At 46.2% G+C, this 25,491-nt stretch overlaps 2 protein-coding genes across 3 annotated transcripts; both read right to left on the bottom strand.

The window, feature by feature from the left end:
- Positions 1-447: 447 nt before the first annotated feature.
- LOC108034518 (serine protease 1) lies at positions 448-1,270 on the bottom strand. Its single transcript, XM_017109441.3, has one exon. It carries the CDS (start codon positions 1,266-1,268, stop codon positions 486-488), a length of 783 nt encoding a protein of 260 aa, XP_016964930.3. The 5' UTR covers positions 1,269-1,270; the 3' UTR covers positions 448-485.
- Positions 1,271-1,626: 356 nt separating this feature from the next.
- LOC108035546 (trichohyalin) lies at positions 1,627-21,419 on the bottom strand. Of its 2 annotated transcripts, none has more exons than XM_050886240.1 (7): positions 21,239-21,419; positions 18,692-19,008; positions 14,537-14,708; positions 13,730-13,861; positions 3,357-7,291; positions 2,721-3,270; positions 1,627-2,505 (listed from the first exon to the last, which is right to left on the bottom strand). In XM_050886240.1, the coding sequence occupies exons 2-7, from the start codon at positions 18,785-18,787 to the stop codon at positions 2,435-2,437; spliced, it is 4,956 nt and encodes a 1,651-aa protein (XP_050742197.1). In that variant the 5' UTR covers positions 18,788-19,008; positions 21,239-21,419; the 3' UTR covers positions 1,627-2,434. The 2 variants fall into 2 exon arrangements, with proteins under 2 accessions (XP_050742197.1, XP_016966704.1); XM_017111215.3 differs by having other exon boundaries at positions 18,692-18,955.
- Between the last annotated feature and the right edge of the window lie 4,072 nt (positions 21,420-25,491).

Raw genomic sequence — 25,491 nt, 5'->3', positions numbered from 1 at the left:
GCTACAAAATTAAAAAAGGAAACAAGCTTTGATAGAACATTTTCTGTTCAGTAAATTTTCTTCTCACATTTTTAAGGAAACACGTTCTTGAAATCAAGACGAAATTACTTTCTAGCACTTTTTAAATGTTGTACTTCCTGTTTCAGAAGAATCGTTCTGGAAATCAAAAAGAAACTTCTATCGAGTCGGTTTTTAGTGGTGAAAAGTTCTTAAAATATATATTGAGTTGTACTATAAATGGTTTTCAAGACGAAAGTCATCTTAATCTTGAGAACTTGAAATTTATTCTGTGTTGGCAAATTTTTACTGAGTGTGGTAAATTGGTGGTTACTGTATAAATTGTTTACAAATTTTATAGGCGTATTACATATATCTTAAAAACTGAAAAGGTAATAAAATATAGTCCCTCAACTTTTTTAATTAGTGAAATAAAAAGGCAAATTTAACTTGTGTTCTAAAAAATTTTATTAATCGATTTTCAACGTTTAGTAGTAAGCAATGCCGGTGTGGTCGCGGATCCAGTCCAGGTGGTAGGTCACGCGCTGGAAGCCAGCGGGATGGCCGGCCTGGCAGCCAGCACCCGACACCCAGTTGGTGACTCCCACGAGCTTGGAGCCGTCGTGTGTGACCAGGGGGCCACCGGAGTCTCCGCCGCAGGTGCCCTTGCCGTCGACGACGCGGACGCAGACGATGTTGTCGCCCACGGTGCCGCTCCCGTAGTACTGGACGCACTCAGAGTTGTGGATGATCTGGAGGTCGACGCACTGCATGTAGTCGGGCAGGGGGCTGCCGTCGTAGGTGCCGCCCCATCCGCAGGCCACGGCCCACCACTCGTTGTAGTCGTTGTACCGGTCGTTGTAGCTGGGCAGCTCCACCTTGTTGACCATGTGCCAGAAGTCCACATGGGGGATGCGGATCAGGGCGATGTCAGCGGATCCGTGGGCAATGAAGTTTCCGCTTCCGACCCAGTGGGTGTACTGGGCGTTGGTGCGCCAGGTGGCTCCGAAGTAGACGGTCACGGAGTCGCCGCCGATGCAGTGGGCAGCGGTGAGCACCCACTCGTTGGAGATGATGGAGCCACCGCACCACCAGCCGCCGCTGAAGCCCAGGCCCACGGTGTAGGGAGCCTTGCCCTCCTCCGCCGGGTAGCCGTTGGTGATGCGACCCTCGATGCGGGGCACCTTGGGGATATCCTTGGGGCGGATGACGCTCTCGTAGGCCGAGGCGGAGGCCACGGCCAAAGCCAGAACAGTTAGGAACACCTTCATGTTGCAGGGACAACTTGTTCTGGGGGACCTTCAGCGCGGCTTTTATACCTGCGGCGGTCGTATGAATTTGTTTGCGATAAGTCACTGAGATTACTAATAAAGAGCTGTCCTAAATCAAAGCTCAATTATCGCGGGCCCATTCCCAATGCGCGTTTCCGTTTGATTTCGCCTAAGTCATGGGGTATTAATTATAACTATCTGGCAATTGATTAGAAAATATTATACAAATTAAGAGGTTGGGCCTACAAAAGTAAAAATTTTCAGCATTTTTAATTTTTTTAAGATGTTTAATTACTAAAAATTAAAATGTGTCATACCAAATACTCCTAGAACCCTTCCGAAGTAAACACAAGCAAGGTTTATTTTTCAATAGTTTTCTAAAAATATATTTTTTATTTTCGTTTCTTTTTTAGCTTTACTGTGATGCGTCTTGACTTTGAGAAAAGTGTGTGAGTACAGCTCACACGTACGTACATATAATAAACTATATAGGGATATGATCTGGTTATCATGCTGGATACCCTACGTTTCTTTATAGGCATTGTCGTTTATCATGTACATCGAACACGTTTACTCTTATTTACAAAATGTTTACCGATAAAAATGCATCATTTCGTGGTTTTCGTTAGCTTTTCGGTTACTGGTTTGCCTGGCCAATAATTTAAATAAATTAGAAAATTGCATAAAACTAAGCTAAGTGAAGAATCCTTGTCGAGTGTTTCAGTGTCTGTTTCTCGTGGGTGTGAATAAATAGTTTTGATGGTCCAGATGAGTGGAATAAATAGTCGAAATGGGGGCGAGGTGTGGGTGACGGTGTGTGTTGTTGGGGTGTGTGGATGTGTGTGGTGTGGTGTGTGGTTTAGGGTTGCGCCCAGTGGCGCAATTGACAAACATCACTGGCTCAAAGGGGGCGCTGGACCGCCTTTGATAGCAAGGCGGCAATTGGGCGTGGCGTGGGCGCAGCTAAGGGCGTAATAAATAAATAAATAAATTTTATATATCCACTTAAATGCTAGGCAAAAATCGTTTCGAATGCGGGTAGACAGTAGTGGTTGAGGGGGTCGGAAGACAGTGGTGTGTCAAAACGTCGGTCAGCCTGGCGAGGATTGGTGACCGGAAGTGGACTTCGTTTGGATAGTAGTTGGGCGGCTGGGTGGAGCAGGCTCCTACCACAGTGGCATGGGGCGTTGCCGGGCCAGGAAGGCGGGCAGGCTGGCAGCATTCGGTGCGGGACAACCTAAAAGAAGGATGAATGGGGAAATTAATATTAAGAGAGGTATTTACTGAATATCGAAAAGTTATCTAGTAGAATGCATCTATAACTTCTATAAGGCTTATAGGACTATTTTTGTCATCATTTAATATATTTTTAACTTTCAAAGCGCTCAATAAATAAAGATATATATTTAAAAATATTTAAAGTAAAAGAAACCTATTAGTTAGAATACTTACGGCACACGGCGCAGGTTTGCTCATCGGTCCCGTCGCCGCAGCCATCCCGTCCGGAGCAGACGATGGCCGTGGAGCGGCACAGGCCGTTGCTGCAGCGGTGCGGGCAGTAGGCGTCCGCCTCCCGCCGCCCCCCGCCGAGCAGGCCGCCCGCCTCGATGAGGCGCATGAAGAGATTGGGGAGGGCGCGGGAGCCGCAGAGGTGCGGCGGCTCGTCGCTGCCGTCCTTGCAGGAGACGATCGCGTTGCAGTACTCGTACTCCGGCAGGCACTCGCCGCTGCCGCAGCGGAAGGTGTGCTCCGGACAGGCGTTGCCGCCCCTCAGGCTGCCATCGCAGCCCAGCTCGTCCTCGCCGTGCGGACACTGCCGCCGGCCGTCGCAGAGGGCCGCCCGCGAGATGCAGCGACCACTGCGCTGGCAGCGGAACGACTCCGTGGGGCAGGTCTGGTTCAGGCGGGCGTTGTGGGTGCACTCCTCGTCGGAGGCGTCGTTGCAGTCGGCACGTCCGTCGCACACGAAGAACCACGAGATGCACACGCCACTCGAGCGGCACTGGAATGGAATTTGAGTTGGGAATTATAGGGTTTTTGAGACATGGATTAACTTAAGTAAGATATTATGTTCTTCGGAGTTCTGACCTGGAAGGTACCGGGGCTGCATCCGGTTCTTTCGGCGCTGCACTGCGATCCCTGATCTCCGGCGGCACAATCACAGACTCCTCGTCCATTGCAGACGGTATGGGGATCGGCCAGCTGGCACTGGCGATCGCTGCTGCAGGCCAGTCCCAGGGAGACCGCCTCCAGACCCAAATCCACGCGCTTGCGCAGCTCAGAACCTGGCTTAATGGCAGCCAGAGAGGCAGCTGGAGGAATGACAGCCGGGGAAGCGGGTTCCGGGGTGGGCTCATCGGCTGGCATCAGGGGCATCAGGGTGGTAACCACGGGAGCAGCGGGCTCCATGAGGGTGACACGACTGGCCAGGCCCAACATGGTCTGGGTGGTGATCTCCACAATGTCAGCGGGATTGGGTGTGGCCTCCTCGTGCGGAATGGCATGAGCAGCAGCGGGCTCCTCCTCAATGTGGTTGTTGTCCAGTTCCTGTAGACCGTCGATGCTGGTAGTGGATTCCACGATCAGGTTGGCGGATTCCAGCTCATTCACATGGCTGTTGTCAGGGTGATCGGTATACTCGAAGGGCAGTTCCTCTGGAGAAAGCGTGCGCTCCTCCTCGGAGGATTCATTCTTCTGGATGCTCTCAGTGGTGGCTTCCTCTGGCACAGCATCGGTGTTTACTTCCTGTAGCGGCTCCTCCTCCTTGGAGATTTCTGCTTCATCCTGCTGGTGTGGCTCTTCCTCCTGGCGATGCTCTTCTTCAGTTTGTTGATGTTCATCATCCGTGGGCTTGGGTTCTTCCTCAAGTTTCTGCTGTTCCTCTTCAATGGGCTGCTGCTCCTCCTCCAGAACCTTTGTTGGTTCATGTTCTTCCTCAGCTGGCTGTTCGGGAACGGGGGTCGCCTGCTGCTCCTCTTCATCCTCCTCTTCCTCATCATTAGCTGCCTCGGCAAACAGTTCGGGAATAGCTGGTTCTGGTTCCCCAGCCGGCTGCACTTGCTCCACATGATCCTGGGTCTCATCGGCCTCCGCCTGTAGGTCGGAAATGGCCTCATGTGGCTGCTCCTCCTCGTTCTCCGAGTTCGCCTCCACCATGGGCACCGTTTGGGCGGGCTGCTGGCCAAATGGAACCGGTGGCACAGTGCTGTCACCCTCCAACATCAGGTCGCTGAGGATGTCGGCAATGCTCTCGCTCTCGTGGAAATTCTGGGGATCGTGTTCAGGATCTTGCTCATCGCTCACAATTGCAATCGGTGATTCGGGGATCTCCGGGGCCAAAGTGGACTCAGATTCTTCTTCGGCTTCAATAGCAGCAGCAGTGGTTTCCTCCGGCTGGGAGAGCTCCTGGAGATGCTCAACGCTGGTGTAGTCCGCCTCCGGCTTGCTGAGTTCCTCCTCTTCTGGAACAGCTGCCTGCTCCTGAGCTTCGGTGACTGCCTCCTCCTCCTTCTCCGGCTCAGCCTCAGGTTCCGGCAGAACTTGCTCTTCTTCATTGGGCTCAGCTCCCTGGATAATGTTGTCATTCTCATCCTTTTCGGCCTGGAACTCATCCTGCTCTTTGCTGATCTCTGGAAGTGTCTGGTAACTTTCACTAGCCTGGGCTTCTGGTTCGGTTTCGGATTCGGGCTGCTCGGTGGCTTCCAACGAGATATCTCCATCGCTCTTAATTGGCTGCTCTGGCTTGGCCTGATCCGCATCCACCAGCAAGATCTCGTCATTGGCTGGCTCTTGGATCTGCTCGGTAACCGCCGCTGGTTCCTCCTCAACATCTGCGCTGGTCTCTGCCTCGATCTCCTTCTCAGTGGCAGACTGCAACTCCAACTCCTCCTTCTCCGCCTGGGGCTCCGCAATTGCTTCCGACACTTCGGGCGTCTTAATTGCATTTGCATTTTCCTCGGGCTCCACCTGTTGCTCCTCCTCACGTGCCGGCTCCTCAACCTCCTGCTTCTCCTCCTCAGCCTCTTCATGCTGCTTCTCCACCATATCCTCCTCCTCCTCCTCTGGCAGCTCGGTGGTGATCTCTGCGATTTCTGGTTCCTCTGTGGTCAGCTCTGGTTCTGTTTCGGTTTCCACTGGCGCCAATTCATCATCATTTGCCGGGTATGTCAATTGTTCGTGCTCCGCTTCGGTGATTGCCTGCACCTCCTCCTCGCCATGGAGCTCCTGGACTGGTTTCTCTGTTGTGGCTTCATCTGCATCTTGATGAATTTCCACCACCTGCTCGGGCTCCTTCTCCTCGCCGACCTCCGCGATCTCCTCCTGCTCCACAGTGGCTGGCTCGGTGACTTGGTCTTGATTTAATTGATTGGCTTCATTTAAATCATCTTCGCCACTTGTCGGCTTGATGTCGGCGCTTTGTTCCGCCTGATCGATCTGGGCTTCCATATCTGGAATCTTGGTTTCTGTGGCCGGCAGCTCCACTTCTGCGGCTTCGGTCGCTGGTGTTTCTTTTTCTATTTCCATTTCCATTTCGGTATCTGGCTGCTCTGGTTTTTTTTCCACTTCGTCGTCTTGGCTTTCACTCTCCACCTGGCCTGGCTGTTCTTCGATCTTCAACGCTTCTGTTGGCTCCTCCTGCTTGGGCGGCACCGCCACCTCCTCCTGCTCCTGCTGCTCATCGTGGCTGGGCTCGGCCACTTCCAGCTCATGATCCCCCGAAGCCAGATCTTCAGGCAGTTCGTCCACTGGTTTCGTCGCACTTTCGATTTCAGCTTCATTAACCGGGATCAGATCTTCATCGGCCACCGTCTGCGACGTCTCTGGCTCCTCGTCCTCCTCAACCAGCTGCGTCTGGATGGGGGGCTCGGTGCTGGCCTCCGCATCTGTCTCGCTCTCGGTATCGATGGGCACCACCCCCTCATTAGTCTGCTGGTGAATAGTCTCCTCCTTCTGCTGCTCTTCCTCAGGCTTCTCTGGCTCGGCTTCTTCCACTGGGTTTTCATAATCGAATTTCATGGTGTCGTCGATGGGCGATGAGGCAATCTCTTGGCCCCCTGAGGCCTCTGCAACCTCCTCATCCGCTTCGATGGGTGCGATTTCAGGTGAGACAGGCGATTCTTCGGGCTGCGGTTGCTCTTCTATCAGCTCTGGAGCTTCTGGTTTGTCATTGTGCTCCTCTGCGTACTCCTCGTCCAACTTGTAGGGATAATCCTCGGTGGGACCAGCCTCGGTTTCCTGCTCCACATTAATGGCATTTTCGGTGGGCACATCAGCGGGCGTCAGCAGATGCTGGACTCCAGTGGTGGCATCTTGAGAGGATTGAGAGGGCTCGTTGGGTTGAGCTATGATCGTCTGTTGTTGCTGCTGTTCCTTCTCATGCTGCTCCTGTTCCACTCTCTGTTGCTCCTGCTCTTGATGTTGCTGCTCCTCCAACTGATGTTGCTGCTCCTCCATCTGATGTTGCTGCTCCTCCAACTGTTGTTGCTGCTCCTCCAACTGATGTTGCTGCTCCTCCTCTTGGTGTTGCTGCTGTGTCAGTTCAGTCTCCTCATGAGCCATGTCCACAGCCTCCAGCTTCTCACCATTATCCACCTCGGCGACCTCGGGTCTCAGTTTGGTGGTCTGGCCATCATCTTCCTCCAGAGATTGCTCCTCCACGCTGGCGGGCAGTTCGTCCTCTAGGAGAATGGGAGCAGGTGTTGTCGTGGTTGTGGTCGTTGTTCTTCTAGTGGTTGTTGTGGGTGCAGGAGTAGTTGTCGTCGTGGTTGTTGTTCTCCTCGTAGTCGTCGTTGTGGGCTTGGGAGTGGTTGTTGTCGTCGTTGTGCTGGCTGGCTGCTCCACCTTTTCGATGGCTTGTTCCTCCTGATCCGCCGCCGGGGCCACACAGAGACCACCCACCATTTTGGCGGGACTCGTGCACTGGCAGCGTCCGAAGAGGTTCGGGATGAGGAAGTCACAGTGGGTGCGGGTGTCGAACATTTGACAGTGGGCGTGGCTGTAGCAAACGGCGCCGGGATGGGCAGCTGCGGGTGGGAGATAAGGAACGGTCGCGAAAAGTTCTCATGAGATTCTTTTTTCGTTATAGTGGGTATGTGATATGCTATTAAGCTAACCGTAAAACGAACTCCAAGCACCAAATGCATATTAAAAACTCATCATCATCATCATGAACATCCACACCAGAACACAAGAAAACTGAGCAGAACAGGGAGGAGCACTTGCAACCAGAACAAGAACAACATCAGAGCATTAGCCCGCCTTCGACAAGCCTAATAACCGTCAATAAAGTCAACTGCAACTGCATCAGCCTCAACGCATGGCCGAAAGAGAAGTGCGGAGAATAACCGAGATTGGTACAGAGTAAGAAATGGAAGTCCCCATAAGAAGCAAAGAAAATGGAAAGATATTTAGTTTATTTAAATAAAGGAAATGAGAACTATGATTTTTTTGGATGGAAAATGAAGACTTTTTGGCCAAAAACCGATATTTTTCATTTAGCTTTTTTGGTGTAACTTTGTCAAAAATTGACCAAAACGGAAGATAAGCACTGTTTTGGAGAGCTATTAAGCTAAATAGTACATTGCTGTAATTTTTTGGCTGATTGGAACAAATAAATTTTTTTCCAAATTTTCACTTTTTTACAAGGGGTAGCATCGTCTTTTTTTGCAAAAATTGGTCAAAAAAAAATTTTTTGAGTTGTGAATGCCAATTGATTGGAAATTTGTTTACGAGTTTAACAAGGTATGACATTCCATATTTGGATCATTATTTTTATTGTTACGCTCAAAATACTGATTTTTTTGGGCTAAAAATGAATACTTTTTTTTAGCCTAAAACCGATATGTTTATTTGAACTTTTCACGTGTAGCTTAATCAAAAAGGTTCTGAAACCTAAAAGACCTGTCACATGAACAGAGCTAACAAACTAGATAATTTTTGGCGCATAATTAAATTTCAACTAACCCGAAGAAAATAACCTATTTTTAAATTTATTTTTAATAAGAAGGCCACACTGCGTTTTTCACCCTCATTAACAGTGCTGGTAACATTGGTAACATTTTTTGTTATTCTGTGAATTCGCATCAATATCCCCTTCTCCCTGTGCATCGCTGCCTAGGAAGGGGTTCAGATGGGAACCAGAAGATGACGCTGAAACGTCGGTGACGTCGCCCATTCCCATTACCGTTCCTCATCAGCATTCCACTCGCCGATAACTGGCTGAAAAGAGACGGCTGCTATTGGCTGCACCGAAGACTGAGCCACCTGCGTGTCTGCCACTGTCCTCCTCTGGAATCTCAGCTCTGACCCACTTTCCGGCCTGCCGCTCCAACTTGTTTTCACTTGTTTCGTTTTTGGCCTGCCAGCAACTTGCAACTAGCGACTAGCAACCAGCAACCAGCAACCAGCAACTTGCAACCAGCAACTTGCAACTAGCAACTGGCGACATGCCATTTACCATTTCACTGGCCAAAGCCGCAGCCACCTGCAGCTGCCCTTTGGGCAGTGTCTGGGATCAAGGAGATCCATTTCCATTTCCATTACCCCCAGCTGGCATTCAATTGGATTGGAGACCAAACGAGATCATAAATCGGCGTACCCTTTATCCTGGCGCAGCCAAACGACTTGGGTTTCCTCGCGGGAATTTCGGCCACAAATCCAACATTTGTCGGCGAATGCACAAAAGGCTTTGGCTGTGGCATTGGTATTGGCCATTGGGGAACCGGTTGGGAGTCGAGAGCGGTGACTCCGAGGCACATAAAAGGCATACGGCCAGCGTGGCGTATACTTAACGAATGCACCGCCTGACACTGACACTGCGCTCAGCCATGTCCATTGCCATTCCGAATGCGAGTAGCTCAAACGTGTCTTGCCGCAGTTTGACACCAATATGGAATAAACTCTGGCCAGGAAGCATCAAAGGGGGTTTCTGCTGCGGACCCCAAACGGTTGGCCCCATCTTTCACTTTTACATAACAGCGTTGGAAGCGGTCACACAGGGAAAAAACATTGTTGGTCATAAGACATCATCGCTATTCTAGCCTAGCACCTTTAGAAAGTATAATCAGGGTTTTAACTTAATTCTATTAGCAACTAAGGCTTTATCTAGAGTCTAAAAATATTTTTATGAATAAAAAATCATAGATAATATAAATGCCTAGTAAAATAAATTATAAGTTAAAGAGCCTAGAATAAGGAGGAAGTATCTTATGCAGCCCAAACTTGTGACATAAAAATGTAAAAAATAAACAGAAATCCTTTAAAAATCCATTGGCAGGATTTCATATATGTTTTTTAAATGAAACTGTGTTAAAATTCCACGAAATAAGGTTCAATATTCTATGTAGATTGAAAAGAATGATTTAAAACATAGGATTTCTTAAGTGGACCAAAGATATAAAGACTCTGCTGCGTGCAGCCGTATTGTGGCCACCGAAAAGCGATGATCGATAGGCTGGGGGCCAATGCCCCGCCCCGTGCCGCCCCTTTGGGGCACGCTGGTGCGACAGGTTGCACCTCGCATGCGAATCGCTGCACGACTGCAACTGCTAGCCTAACCCACTTCGATTACGGGCAAAGCCGCTCTGCAAGATCTCCGCGACGCGTGTGAAAATTGCCCAATGGATCTGAGATCCGAGATGCAAGAGATCTGGGGGAGCTCTGAAGCGCTGCGGGTTGGCTCGCATCATAAACAATAATTTCCATCGAAATCAGCATAAATTAAATCGCTGCTTCCTCGGCGTTATTGTCTTTGTTCAAGTCGCCGCCGCCGGTGGCCGGAATTGCAAAACTGTGTCAACCGCCTGGCACGCACAGATACAGATACTCGCACTGTATCTCACTACAAATGTACCTCAATCTGCGGCAGCATTCCTGCGGCTATAATAAGTCTATTTATGCCGTCGACTTTCATTAGGCGCAAAAGCCAATTGCCTTACAAAAAATAAGTATAATTCGGAAAAAAGGAAATATTTTTTAATTAATAGCGGAAATTTGCATTTTCTGTAAAAGTCACTTTTATAAATGAAGTTTTTTCGACATTATTATTTCGTACTTTTGCGGAAGTTGGCTGTTCCACATAATTTGCATGCAATTTGGCATTTGGCGCAATTTAGTTTGAAATGGCCATTCAAGAAACATTTTTTCCCGTTTTTTTTCTTTTTGTTTCTAGCCGCAAATTAACACAGTTTGAGTGGCTGACTTAGTGGGTCATGCGAAATGAAATGGAATTTTTCGGTGGCTTTTGCTTTTGGTCTTTTCCCTCTTTCCATTTCCATTTGAAACATTTTTGGGTGCAAGGTGTCGCAATGGAAAGTATTTTCCCTGTTTCGGCCTGCGAAGGTGTTGAGGCAGGAAGAAAGTGAGCCGAGTTGCTAGCTGAGTGACTATTGGATTTCCTATGCCTTATATAATGAGAGGCGGGAGTGCCATTAGGGGCGACACGGAAAACCAAAACCAGATTTACACAGAATAGGTAAAAGTTATTATGCAAATATATAAAACACATAATTATAAGCTCTTTCCAAGCAAATAATGTTTTTACCCTGGTTTTAGTACTGACTTTTAATGGTATTTCAACAAGAATTGTGATTTCCTGGATGGTTACCATGCTATTTTTCATACTACGTGATTTTAAATTATTTTAGTGTACTTTCAATAAAGTATTTCTGATCTTAACGCTTGGAGAAAACTCTTTGAAGAGAACATGTGTGTAAAACTCCAGACAATTCGCAAACTCCCCCATTTTTCCCTGTGCATCCGATGATCGACGACGTCAGAGTGGTTCACTTTTCCTGCAACTTTGTATGCAGAAGATCTCGATCTGGCTGACAGTCGCAGCCTCCGTTGTTTGGCCGTGTGTCTGGACTATCTGTTCATTATCTGTTCGCTACCATACCACACTGTGCTACCACACTATATCTGTGTATTTGGCATACTTCTTGCCGCAGCGAAACGGGGAGAGTAGAGTAGACTAAAGAGCTGCCTGGCGATGCGCAGGGGGAGCTGTCATATGTGCATATATATAACTCATAAAGATCGGAGGAGATGGCATGGAAATGGAGATGGGGCTGGGGAGCTCCGGAGGAAGTGCCTCATTGTTGGCGGCGGCTCGTTAAGAGCCGACTGGCTACCAAACAAAAACGGGTAACCGAAAGAGCCAATCCCGGAATGGGCTTGGGCCCGATGGGTTAAGGTGCATGGGAAACTGGAACAAGTGGCTAAATGGAAAGCCTGACAAGCCAGCAAAATCTGGCACACCACTTGCTTCACTTGACCCGCGATAGGATGAAGTGAATGGCCATGGCCATGGCCAATCCCAAATGTGTGCAGCATTTTTGTCAACTGCATGGAAAAGTTTTTGGCTTTTCTTTCTATGCCCCGGGAAATCCAGCGATCTGTTGTCCCCTCCGTCTCTCTCTCTCTCCCTATCTATCTCTTAATATATTTCATTCCCCATCTCTTCTTTTCCTCTGAGAACTAATTGAACTTTCTTGGACTTTCTTTTGCATTGGCGGCTAATCAGTGCAATTTAATTACGAGTCGAGGCAATTAGCCATGTAAAGTAGCCAAAGATACAAATCAAAAGGGGAACTTTTGGCTTTGGCTTTTTGGGGGGCAGGGAAGGCGGCCCTGGCAGGATGTCTCTGGTGAAAGGTTCACTCCGCTCTCTCGCCTGCTCTTTCTTTTATTGTGTTTTTGGTGAAAGTATCTCATAAATGACTGGCTTGCCACCTCTTGCACTTGCCACAAATACCCCGCTACACGCGGAAAAATTAGCGAAGGAAATGTGCCATTAATCTCTATCGCCTATCCCACTGGGTTCTGACGTAAAATGGCTAATTAAATTAGCAATCTACTAAATAATAATGATATCTTAAGGTGCTAATAAGTCTTAGAAGTTAGAACTCTTAGTAGGACAGTGATAAGAATAGAAAGGAAACGCCTTTTAAAACAAAGATTTTCAAGTAGAAAAATCCAAATCCCATTAGCTGTACACACTTCAGATTTATTTCCGTGTACCTCATTCTTTACACAACTGGCCAACGCAATGGTTTGTCATTAAAGTGACTCCTAATTAAATATCAAGCTCATTCTCGGCCAGCTGTCCTGCCACGCCCCCTTCTCCACATGGATATATCGAGTTCTTATCCTATATAATTAAGTCAGTAGCTAAGGAGGGGATTCGAGAGTGGGCAGGGGGCTGTGCAACATCAGGTGAATGGCAATGACACGAACTGCACCGGCTGCAGTTGCCTCCATTTCCAAGACCACGATCGTGCCTCATTGCTCTGCTTTTGGCGTGTTTAATGTTTAAAGAAGTCGATGTATGCATCGCAGAGGGGCGATGGGGAGGGGTCAGCCCCGCCATATGGCCTCTCGATTCTAGTCAACATTCTAATCAGATTAACGCCACTTGGCGCCAATGTGGCAAGAGGAAGTGGAGCGAATTCAAACGTTGTAGATGCCAATCGGTGCAGGGCTACCGGCGATCTCTAAAAACACTCTTTTACCCAGTCACTGTTTTAAAAAATTCTACTAATTGAATGAATAAAATATCAAGTCCCAGAAATTCTGATCTAAATAAAAAAAGTAAATTGTATCCCATGTCGGATAAAGAACTGGTTTAATTAATCTCGAAGTATGAGTAAAATAATTCCAGAAGAAAATAGCTGTTCCTAATAACACTCTAGAATAATATCTTTTATCTCCTCCCCATAAATTTCTACCATTTCTGAGTCACTAGATGAGTCACATGCCCACGATTTATTCCAAACTCAGGAACATGAGTCACTTATTCTTTTGGTAGCCCACGGCCCTAGAAGAACTCTGTTGCAACTCAGAAAGAAAGAGCCAAGATGTATCTTAAAATGTATCGTTCACACATCGCAATGCACAAACAGAAACCGAAACAGGGAGAGATCGAAGCCAAACATTTACATTTTACATTTAACGTTTTAGCGTTGGACGATCGGCAGCTTGGGGTGTCTGCTGGATCGAGGGTTTCTGCCAGGTTGTTAGCCAGTTCTTGGAAGATTAACCAATTATGCATATAATTAGTGACACGATTGTCTTGTTTGGCCGGAGTATTTTCATTGTTATTGTTATTGTTACACAGCCATTTTCAGTGTTATGCCGGTGTTAATTGCCAGTGTCAAGTGGCGGCGAAAGGAGCAGGAAATGGGAGTGTGTACTCGCCCTACTGTACGTGCTAGGTGTACCCGTACTGGGTGTATGCCAAGCCATTGCGTGACATTCCAGGGGCGCACGAGAAATGATAAGCAATCAGAGTGGGGATTATTAGTCGGCTGCCCGGCTGTCCGTTTATTGCATTTCACCAAACACACCGCACACCGAACAGTTAATGATATCGTAGAGTATTTAGTATAGTATTAGTGGCCCCGTCCCGGGCCATCTGCTGGATTAGGGCCACAAGAGCTGGCCGGCGGTCGGCTGATACTTACGTCCCAGACAGGTGTGCTTGCGGAACTGCAGGAATCCCTCGACACAGCGGCAGGCCCCGTCGAGGCAACTGCTGTTGGCCACCTTCATGGAGCACTGCTCGCTCAGCTGGCAGTCGCCGCCAAGGAGTTGGGCTGCGGGCGAAATCAAAGAGAGGGAAATAGCATTAAAAATCATTAAAAACCATCTTAAATTTCAATTCAATCGACCCATTAGATTGAGTTGTTTCTTGGAAAAATATAACCATCTTCGAGACTCTTGAGATCTAAAGAATTAACTTTAATCGCCTCATTAGGGAGAATGGTACAGCGTTATTGTGAGTTTGGTTCGCAGAAAAACGAAAGGCGCCAAGCAAACACTAAAATAATAATTAGTTTTTATCACACACTAAAATAAATTAAAATGTTTACTTTAGTTGCTGGCTACTATCTTGCTATTGCTTCGTGACTTTTGATTAAAATCAACTGTGGAAGGGATATAGGTTCTATTCTATAAGTCACTCTTGAATTTACGATAAATTTCCATTTAAACATATATTCTTTATTTTCTATTTATTACTAAATTTATGTTTGAATGCTAGTTAAAGAGCAAGTGCTAGTGCTTATTTTCTGGGCAAACTTTAAACATGTAAATTCCAAATGACGCTCCCAGGAAATGGTTAGAATTGTTTTCTCCGTGTAAAGAAAGTCGCAGTGAGTGCATCTAACGGTTCTTCGGTGGACAAACACACATCTCCGCCCATTGTTTGCCCGGCAAACATTCTGAACTCCCACTTTGGGGTTAGCCAAAGATTGACTTTGCCTACTTACATGACAAACAGCGCTTGGAATCCAGCTGGACGAAGTAGGGGGCGCACTCGCAGTACCCGAGGGCGGAGCAGCTGCTGCCCTTGATGAAATCCGTGCAGTCCATGTCGTGCTGGCACTTGTCGCCCAGTTCCAGGGCTCGACTCGCGTCCAGCACTGTGAAGATGATCAGCAGCTGGAGGGGTCAAGAGATGCAAAAAGTTAGAACAGTCTTACACAAGATATGGCGATGAAATGGTTCATTTTTTTATATTATTTTTATCTCTCCATTAAATATTGTATCTTATAATAATTATATAAAAGTGTATTCGTTTATGGATCTATTTATATATACTACATAGTCCTCACACTTGCCCCATCTTCATTTCCCCGTAAGCCCTCACCTGATTATAATTCGCTCATCCAACTTAAATAGCTCATATTCCCTGAGGAATCCCAAACCGCTCTGCATTGTTATCTCCCCATAATAATTCCCAATCAGAAAATAATGATCTAACTACCTGAATCTTAAGCAATCGCCTTAGATCCGAGATCTGTTATTTATTACATCACTTAATTCTTTCAATTAGGTGCCCAGCTTTGCATAAACCATGATTAAATCGAGCCTGGGCCCCCGAACCGAAATGAGCCCGCAAATTGGCCGGCACCAGGTCTTGACCAAGTCTTGTTATAGTGCCGAACAAATTGCCCGAGTACACGGAATTACCCGTGGGCCAAGTGTCCGACGAAAGAGCCGTAAAGTCCGTAGTTAATCGTAGCAGATCATATAGTACGCGCTGCGGTCTTTCTGTTTTATGAATGGAGTGCGATGTGTGCTAAAGTATCTTATGGGTGTGCTCGTATCCACGGCATCTGCGAGCGGGCCTTTGTTTGGTTTCTTCAACGCAGACACAGTTAACGTTATGTCAGATGCTACTAAGATACTGCGGCTGGAGTTGTAAGACAAAATTAACAGTTGCCTGAACACCGAACACACGCCCATCCGAGAAGGTGGGGTGGCATTGCCCGGGATCTATAATTAAAAGAAGCCAGAAACAAACAGCCGAGCCAAGGGTACCCACTTCGTGTATGTTTTGGGGCACGTTCCCCCCTGATTTTGCAGTTAGAACTGGCTTATAAATAAGCTGAGTTTTGTGGCCAGCACAGCCGAGGGTGCAATGTACTTTCCGCTCATCGTGAATGAGCGCCACACGCCATTAATTACGGCCCCGGCCTCAGGGATTGCCATTACCTAACCGAAACCAAAACCGAGTCCGAAGCAGATACAGATACAGATACAAATGGTAGTTAGGCAACTGGGCTTGTTCCTCTTCTGGTTCTGGGTTTTGCATACCGCCAAACGGTACCACGAACTCCCCCGTCCTCGGTGTTACTTCCCCGATTTTGGCTTAAATTTGTTAACGCATTAAATCCAATGATTACATAAAGTTTCCCCGGGAATTCCCCGTCTTCTGTTAATTGGTAAGAACTCTCGCATTCGGATTCCGATTCCACGAACACGCAGCTCTTGGTCAAATCGCGCAAGTTGAGACATTAAAAACACAGTTAGCATCGTTTGGCGGGATGCAACTTTGTTAACATTGCTGCCTTGATTGTGATAAATGGTTATGAGGAATGGATTCAATAGAAAATGTGAAAATTACACGGATTTCATGGCTAATGGATCTCGTCAGAAAGTGATCTACGGGGCAGGCAAAAGACAAGGCTTTGACTTGTATGTTATTGAAATGAATTAATGCAATTAATTTACCACAAATTGGTATTGCAACTTTCAAAAATCCATATAATAGCCTTTAATAACCCCCCCAAAATAAAAGCCAATTAATCTTACATTTCACATTTCCAAACTTTCAATCACATCCAACTTAAGAAAACATTTCCCTTTTCCCCAAACATTATGTTACAATCGAACCCCTTGAATCGGTTTCATTGAACAACAAGCCATTAGCACGATTCTTTAAGAGCATCAAAGAACATTAAACAAATAAACACAGTACTCCACATAATGCCCATTCAGAGGGGTTTTCCTCGAGTCTCGAGATCATTTCGCCACTCATTCAGTGCTTGTCTAGTCAAAACAACACTGGCAGCACTTCATGGACCCCGAGGCGAACCCTCGACCATGTTACCCATTGAAAGGCGAGGAGTATCGCTCAATGGGAGCAACAATACAAACAAGCCAAGGTAAAAGTATCAGTATCGTATAGGAATTGGAATTGAAGTTGGAATCACAGACAGCCGCAGAACCAGAAATGAAACCGCTCAGGCTCGGCGGCATCAATAAAATGTCAATAAACAGAGAAGAAATTGTTTAATTACGCTTTCGAGGGGCTTTCGAGCACGAGACACTATGTGGTGGACACTGTATGCTACCCGTGGGTAGAACAAAGAGAGAGGCCATTAGAGGCGAGTGTTTGCTGCGATTGACCCAATAACTGCTGGCCAGGTTACTTTCCTCGTTGGCTGAGAACTGTCAACTGACCGAAAAGGCGGCCAAATAAAGATCTGCAGGCAGGAGGCTAATAGCCGTCAGCCCAAGTCCACCCGTCCATTTGTAGTCCTGCGCAGGGCCATTCATCTTCCTGGCCAAAAGGCGAGTCTGGGAAGGCCCAAGTGGCCAGAAGCCCATTCATCAGCCGGGCGAACTGACTCGGCTTATTTATTTTTCTGCCCATTTTTTCAGAGATTTCTGCCTGTTTTTTGGGTTTACAGCCGGTCTGTGCTAATGAAGACCCGTTGCAGTGGCATTTTTCGTTTCTCTGGACGCCACTGCCGTCTTTGTAATTTGGAATCGTAAAAGAACAGCAAGACCGGGCTGCAGCGAAAAAAGAGTAGATAATTTTTCGTGTTTTACAAATTACTTCTGTACTCTTTTAATGATCGTCGGGCGCCAGAGCGTCTGCTGACCTTTGGCCAGCGGGCCGAATGCAGGTGGAGCTCTGCAGCTCTGCAGCTCTGCAGCTCTTGGCCATCCGGCTGCCTGGCTGGGCAGCTCCTCTGGCCAAGACTTAATGCACTTGGCTCGAAATGGGTTGAATGGGCCGGCCGAGGGCAGCGAAACATAATAACAAACAACATCGAAACGGATAAATTGTTTGTTAGTCTTGGCCAAAGTGCTTTTCCACTGCAAGGAAATTTTCTCTAAAGTGCTGCTCTGGAGGAGCCCTTGGCCGATTGCTTTTCGCCAAACAGATTCCATTGATTTAGCACCCTGAATAGATTGCTCATTGGATGGGAGAAAATCTAATTGAATTGCACAAGATGATTTCGAGTCATGGATGGGAAATAAATATAAGTTGTTTTACATGCAAATGGGAGACCCAGAAAGGTAGTTTTCCATAAATTCATAATATGTCTAAGAAAATTAATTCAAAATATTTAAAATAATCAAAACTAAAATTCATGTCTCACTAAATAAAACTTAAAATAACAGGCGAAATCGTGAAACTATGCATGCAGACAATGAAATAACTTAGGCGAGGCAAACTTCCTCTCCACTTTTTCTCTACCTTTCCCGGAATCCAAAAATAGCCTGCAAATTCAATAGAAGCGTTTATTAATAGTCAAACTAGTTCCCATAGTAACCCCATAACGACTCTCCCGCAGTAATAATGATTAAGTGCTGGGCAATGAAGCTTTATGAAGCAAATAATTCACTAAACTTAATGCTCCATCTTGTGTTTCTGTGCCTTCTTTCTGTATTTTTTGAGGAGGTAGTAGAGCAGCGGCGAAGAAGACTCCCACCTTCTATTAGATTAATTTGGCCACATTACTCAGGCGTTGAAGTGGCGACCCCCAACCGAACGGAGCCGACTTCATCATGATCTTCGACGCCTGCCTATCCATCTATCAGCTACAATTTGACCCAATGGCCGACTTCACAGCTCTTTACACACGGGAAAGAAAGAAAGAGCTTGGAGAGCAGCGGCCCACGTAAGAAATATCATAAAAAACTTGAAAAATTGTGCCAAAAACTGAAACGTCGTTTGTTTAAGAAAGCGAAAAAGTGCTGACCAGGTGACAAACATTTGCTGTGGCTGCCTTTTTGGAGCGATTTGAATTGGCAACGCCCCAAATGATGACTGTTTTTTGGGGTTTTCTTCTATGGGGGAGTGCCATCTGACATTTTTTGGCCCCAGATGCTGAGGGTTTACTTACCGCTAAGAGCCGCTTAACCGTAAAAGCGTTTGCATTGAGCATGGCGGTCGCAGGTTGCTTTCTCGATGCCGCTGACTGCCGCGCAGTCGCCGTCATTGCCGCTTCTGAATCTCCGAGAGGAAGCTGGCTAGTGTCTCCCTGGGAAGGCTTTTCTCGCGTTTCTCGCTTTTCTCGCTTTTCCCTCCTTTGTAGGTTTTCTTGGCTTATTTTCCTGTGGCTGGTACTCCTCGCTTGGCCGTCGTTAGTATATGTTTTGTGCTGTTGCTGTGGAAAGGAGTCGGTTGGTAGAGGGGTAAACTTGACTTAAACCCTGAACTCTGCGGGTCAAAAACGGAACGAAAACGTTTATTTCTTTTCCTCTGTATTTTTTGGGGCAAAGGAAATGCGCCCCACAAAAAAGAGAAGAGGGAAATAATAATAATAATTTCGGTTTTATTATTTTGCAGTTGTCGAGCGAGGCGAGCCGGCCGGCGTGCGGCTCACACGCCCCTCATTCGCATTCGATGGGCATTCGAGCGGCGCGGCATTCGGTCGCTCCACTTTAAAGCGAAGAAACGAAAGACTCAGGCAGCGAACTTGCGGCGGCAGTCGGAAACCCGAAAATGGGAAATTAACACCTGAGCAACCTAGGCCCTAAAACTTATTTCGTTTATTTTTCTCGACCGCTTGTCTCCCATTTTTCCATTTTTTTTTTTTGCTATTTTCACTTGCTGTGACGACCTTTGTCTGTCTCCCTCGGTTTTTCTTCGTTTTTTGTGTGCTTTTTTTATTTGGAATTTGGGTAACGTTTTTGTTGCCCTCGCCGTGCGGCTCTGCGGCTGCCTGCTGCCGCTGTTATAAAATTCCATTTTATTGCAATGCATGAGTCTGGGCCGAAGTCGCCGAAGAGTTCGAGACTGGGTCTGAGAATGTGGCGCTCTAGGGCAATACCGTTAGTCGGCTGAGAAGACAGGGGAAAAAATAAAAAGAGCTCTGTGCCGATATAAAACATCTACTAACTCCAGCATTTTTATAACTTAATAAGAAATGGGCAAAAGGGAAAAGGGAAAAGGGGAAGGGAAAACGGAGCTGACAATGAAGCAGGGCCTACGAGTTCGATTTAAATTGGTCTAAGGTGAGATGGCCTGGGAACTAGTCGCTGCACTGGGCAACACGGTGGGGGTTTTCTTTCTAGGAAATATAGGTTCCAGAATGAATATAACAACAATGTGTCAAGTATTTCTAACAACAAATGCTTCCAGAAAATAACCAAATTTTTGGGGAATTATTATTTACTTTTATATTGAGAAACACATTTGTATCTAGAAGTTTTTGCTAGCAAGCTCTAGGTCTATTATAATAGCGGTAATATTTAGTATTTATTCACAAAGAATATAATACTAAGTTTGCTAGATGTTTTTGTGTGCCTAATAAATTTTTAATTCGAATTTTTATTTAAATATTCAAATAAAATATTTAATAACAAACACAGCCTTTGAAACTTGAATTTAAACATTCGTAAACTATTAGGGAGCTCTTCTTTCCGCCTTTCCACTATTCTATATTCGACCCATTCAAACTACCAACAGATTTATGACTAGCAAAATGGGTGTAATATTTCCTCAATTTCTGGGTTATTTCTTTGCCTGAATCTTGGATTATCGTTGATTATTTGCAAGTGGCCAGGGGCGTGTCGGCAGCACAGCCCGGCTTGATTTTGTGACCCAGTCAGCCGGGGAGATGCAGATGCAGATGCAGATGGAGATGGAACCACAGATGCAGATGGAGCTGGGATCTTCTGCAATCGATCAGCATGTGCAAAGTGTTGGGCTGACGACCGCAGAAGAGCGGCTCGCTGGCTGGGGATCAGACAGACGGCATTTTTAGTTTGCGGTTTTTGCGCTTGGTCTATCGGTCGCTGGGTCGTCATCAATGCGCCAGAGAATCAACTGCAGAGCCAAAGCCTGGCCAACAGACTCTGGCCGAGAGACACTAGAGGCGCAAGGCACAAAAAAGCAAAAAGCAGCGCGATTCTAGCACCGTTATAGACCCAATATGGCGACTGCACCACCAGCACATGTGGCTGCAGTTGGAGATTCAGTTGGAGCCTCTGCCAGATCCGAGCTGAAGCTGGACTGGCTCTGGCTCTGACTCTGGCTCTGGCTCTGGCTCTGGCTCTGGGTGCATCTGCATCTGCTGGGTTCGGCTGTGAGCTCTGTGTTCTGCGTTCTGTGTTCTGGTGCCACTGCCACTGCATCGCCGACCGCATCTCCAGCAAACTGGACAGGAGAACGCTGCGCTGTCTTCACTTGACTGCACTGCCTTGCCATGTAAATATGTTTGTCTATCTGGCCGCTCGCTGTTTGTTTGTTTGTTGGTTGCTTGCTTTATTTGTTTGTTTTCCTGCCGCCAAGAGTGTGTGCCTGTGTGTGTGCTTGAAAACTGAAATTACACTCAGTTGGCCGCGCCTCAGTCCAATTCCAAAACATAATCCCTCGATTATTATTATTATTTCCTTAAATGGTTTCTTTGCGCTTGCTGGTGTTTTATTCAGAATTTGTTAGCTACCGTTTGGGGTTTATTTTTCGATATTTGTCACTCGCGTCGCGGCACTTTCCGTATTCAGTTTTGAAATGTTTGGGCTTGGACTTGCTGCTTTTTGAGTCTAGTGTGCAAAGTGCAGCCTCATCACACGGAGATGAGCTGAGCTGGGCACGTCCGCACGTAACGATGGTCAGCAACGAACTGAAGAGGAGCCAGCCAGCCACGGACTTAAAGAACCAAGACAAGCAGCCGCGGCCGCAGTCGCCAGCAGCAGCAACATCGGCGGCGGCAACAGCAACATCAGCGGCAGCAACAGCAGCAACAGCAGCAACAACAGCAACAAGTCTTGGCTAAAAAGAGAGCTTTTGGCCAAAGTCAAAGTCAAGGCAGCGAAGCTTTTCAAGACACGACAAGTGCCGAGGTCTCGGACTCACATAGTTTGTGTTGCTGTCGCTGCCGCGCTGATGTTGCTGCTGTGTTGCTGTTGCTGTTGCTGCAGCTGCTGGTGATGTTGCTGCTGCTGCTATGCAAATGCGACCGCTGCGCAGGCGCAGGCAGCAGCAGCCACGACCGCTCTGCTTTATTTGTTTCTTTAATTATGAGTGTCAGGTCCGAGAGAGTGCGAATGCGCAGATTAAGAGAGATAAACGGCGAAGCGTTTGTACACCTACACGTAGAGATCTCCACTTGGCTGCCCAGCAGCTGCATTCGGTTCGAAATTAACCGTTTTATTTTACAGTCCAACATCTGTAACCCAACTGGGCTTAAAACGCCTTTTTAAGGGATTAAACTGACAGATAGATAGTTTTTTATTGCTATTTTACTACATTTTTATAGATTTTTTTGAGTATGTATAGAAAGATAGATTGAAAGGTGGAGAGATATATAGATAGATAGATAGATTGGTGATAGATAGGTAGATAGATAGATAGATGGATAGATAGATAGATAGGTAGATAGATAGGTAGATAGATAGATAGATGGATAGATAGATAGATAGGTAGATAGATAGGTAGATAGATAGATAGATAGATAGATAGATAGATAGATAGATAGATAGATAGATAGATAGATAGATAGATAGATAGATAGATAGATAGATAGATAGATAGATAGATAGATAGATAGATAGATAGGTAGATAGATAGATAGTTAGGTAGATAGATAGATAGATAGATAGATAGATAGATAGATAGATAGATAGATAGATAGATAGATAGATAGATAGATAGATAGATAGTTAGATGGATAGAAAGACAGATAGACAGATGAATAGATAGATAGATAAATAGAGAGATATATAGATAGATATAAAAAAGATAGATAGATAGATTAATAGAGAGATAGATTGATAGATTGATAGATAGAGAGATAGATAGAGAGATAGATAGATAGATTTCTGTGTATCCATATGATTTCTTAGACCTCACTCCTTCTAGAGTACCCGGTAGCCAGGTTCTACTGCACCTGATTTTCACCGTCCACTTCCGTCACTTGAAGTTGAACCCGAACCCGTGTTGCAACCGCTATGGGGCAAGTGTAGCCACTGAAATCGACTTGCGAAACGTTAAGAATTATGTTCCAAGTGAAAAGTGGCGGAGGAGGCATAGGGATGCTGGGATCCAACGCACTCCACTTGGCTCAGCCCAAAAAGCATACAAATGCGTCTTCCCTAATTGAATAATGCCGTGAATGCCCTCCCTTCAAGTCGTTCGAGCTCTTTAAAATTTAAAATTATAATTTAATGGTTTTAAATTGGTCGCTTGGGGTGTAATTTTCGCATTTGAGTTCATTTTAAACAAACTGTTTTGCTGCTGTCAGATTTTCAGATTGTTCGGAGGGCGGTATAATGGGTTCTAGACTGCTAGTAGTAAACATTTCCTTATTTCTTTGTAGAGTGAAAATAAAAAATACAACATTTTTAATTAGTTATGATTAAATGGATTAAACATTTATGTTCATTTTGAAATACTTTTAATCTTTATCGAATAAACATCATTTATTTTATATACTCTTAAAAATAGTACTTGCGTACTGTTCCTTCATAGAAATTCCAATTCACCATTATTTGATCTTAATTTTAAAACAACTCCTAAAACCACCCCCGCACTTGCCGAGAACCAGAATGGGGAACTCAAGTCGGGTGTAGACATCGCATATTGTGCCAAGTGGTCACTTCAAAGCGCTTTTGATCGTTTTTGATTTCACATTCAATCTTATATCTGCCCTCTTCGTTTCGCTCGTTCTCGGCGAAAACTACACGAAATTGCTTCGATTTTCGAGCATTTTCTGGAAGACAGCATCTTAATTTGAAGATTTATTTCAGGCACCGGAAGCGAAGCACCCACTCCACCCTGCTGCCCGAAAAAAGAGTTGATTGTCCCGAATCGAAATCGCATATTACGGGCATCTAGATAGGGACGGGTGCTTGGGAACATGGCCATAATTGATGCTGATTGTCCACGCTTACTTGCTTAATTCTGCTTTTTTGCCATCGGGCGAGGGCAATGAAGTCGGAGTCAATGGAATCAATCGACTCAGATCGAGGAAATGGCAGAGGCTTGAACCCGTGCGGGTGTAAAAAGATCTAGCCGTGCTCAAGATATACAGCTGAGAAATTGAATCCAGATAGATGTTTAAAAAATATAAACACACTAACACATTTTATTTTTATATTTTATAAAAATGATAAAAAAAACATTGGTGCTCTGACTCCTCCCAATGCCCTTAGGCAATCCCCTGAACAGATCAAAAGTCTGCAAAAATTAAAGCCGAACCCAGTAGAAACTATTGATGGAAAAGTCTACGTTCGGGTCTGCACTTTGTGTTAAAAACCATGAAATTGTTATTAATTATTAATGGCTCGACAAACAGCCGCACCGGCGGCAACTTGCACGGCAGCCAGTGGCCATCATCGCATTAGGAACAATGAAAAGCAAAAGTAAATCGAAATCGTAGCAAAGTCGCAGACACTGCACTGGAGAAATGCTCATCATCATCATCGGTGGCAGAAGCGGCGGCCACTGCACAGCGGCAGCATCCGTAGGACAGCAGCAACATCCGTGGTACGGCGGCCATATCGGCGGTGGTGGCATCATTATCGTGGCCACGATCATCGACGAGTGGTGAACAATTGAAAAAGTGCTTTTGCTTTGCTCTTGGGGCAACACGTGCCGGGTCTTTCTGGCTTTTGATTTGTTTCTCATATTTTTTCCACCGTTTTTCCCCATCTTGTGGCTGCCATCGATCTTGAGTGCCGGTGTACCTGTCGCTGCCACGCCCCACCGCCAGCCGCCCCCCGCCGTTAGCTCATATGCACGGTGTACAGTGTACACTGCCCTACAAACACACATGCAGGTGCCCGAAAACAGTTGCCGCCGGAGATCTTAAACTTTCATTTATACAATTGTCTTCAAACTGTGCAGCGCTTGCCGCTGCTCCGAAATGAAAGTCGGAACAAAATGGATTTGCTTTTGGAATTTTTGTGTTCAACAGAAGACACACAACGGGGGAAAAAATCTCTGGGGCGGGAACTGAGGGGCCAAACACATCGTTCTGCCGCTGTTTGTTCGTTTTGGGCCACTGGCGGCCTTTGGTTTATTGCAGTTTTGCGGCCATGTGCCAAAGGAAAGGCCTCCGCGTACCTTTGCCCACTTCTGTCCAATATCTCATTAAATCTAAATGTGCTTTTCTTTTTTCGGGATTTTTTTCTCTTGCGGGGATCGCTCTCCATCTCTTTTGGCCGATCAACTTTCGCCGCAGAATTTGCAAAGCCCAAAAAAAAATTAAAAAACGGAGAGTGGTGCCTTTCCACGGTTCTCGGCCCATCTTGGGACCATGTCCCTGCGCCGGGTCATTGAACGAAGGTTTTGGCAGAAAGCAAAAAAAGTAAGAATAAGAAATAACACAAAATAGCAGCCCAAACTGGTTATTATAATTTTTCGGCTTTCGCAGAATCGCACGCAGCTGCCCGGACAACGTCCCCCATTAGGTTGGCCCCATTCTCGGGCCGCTGGGTCCAGGAACTGGGCTTGGCCACATGACAGCCTCGGCTCCAGCCCCCGAATAGGCTCTACACTGCCGGAAACGAAGCATCATTGGGTCTCGCTCTTTGACCGTCCTTGAAAAAGAATCCTAAATATATTTCATGGTTCATACTAATAATATTATTTCATTTTGGCTCTTTTTCTCAAAGTCGCGTTAGGGCTCTAGTTTGTTTTCTGTCTGAGATACTTAACATACTGCCAAGTTGTTTAAAGTTACAACTTTGTTTTCTC

The sequence above is a fragment of the Drosophila biarmipes genome, chromosome 3L, assembly GCF_025231255.1.
Source record: "Drosophila biarmipes strain raj3 chromosome 3L, RU_DBia_V1.1, whole genome shotgun sequence".
NCBI lineage: Eukaryota > Metazoa > Arthropoda > Insecta > Diptera > Drosophilidae > Drosophila > Drosophila biarmipes.
This window is presented reverse-complemented; position numbering and strand designations above follow the sequence as displayed.

Bases quoted from the DNA above. Each gene is read 5' to 3' on its own strand.
- LOC108035546 (XM_050886240.1), bottom strand. From the start codon at position 18,787: ATGACGGCGACTGCGCGGCAGTCAGCGGCATCGAGAAAGCAACCTGCG. The intron at 14,709-18,691 runs GTAAGTAAACCC...TGACCCCTCCAG, and splicing joins CGGTTAAGCGGCTCTTAGCG to CTGCTGATCATCTTCACAGT. The intron at 7,292-13,729 runs GTAAGTATCAGC...TCCCACCCGCAG, and splicing joins CAAGCACACCTGTCTGGGAC to CTGCCCATCCCGGCGCCGTT.
- LOC108034518 (XM_017109441.3), bottom strand. From the start codon at position 1,268: ATGAAGGTGTTCCTAACTGTTCTGGCTTTGGCCGTGGCCTCCGCCTCG.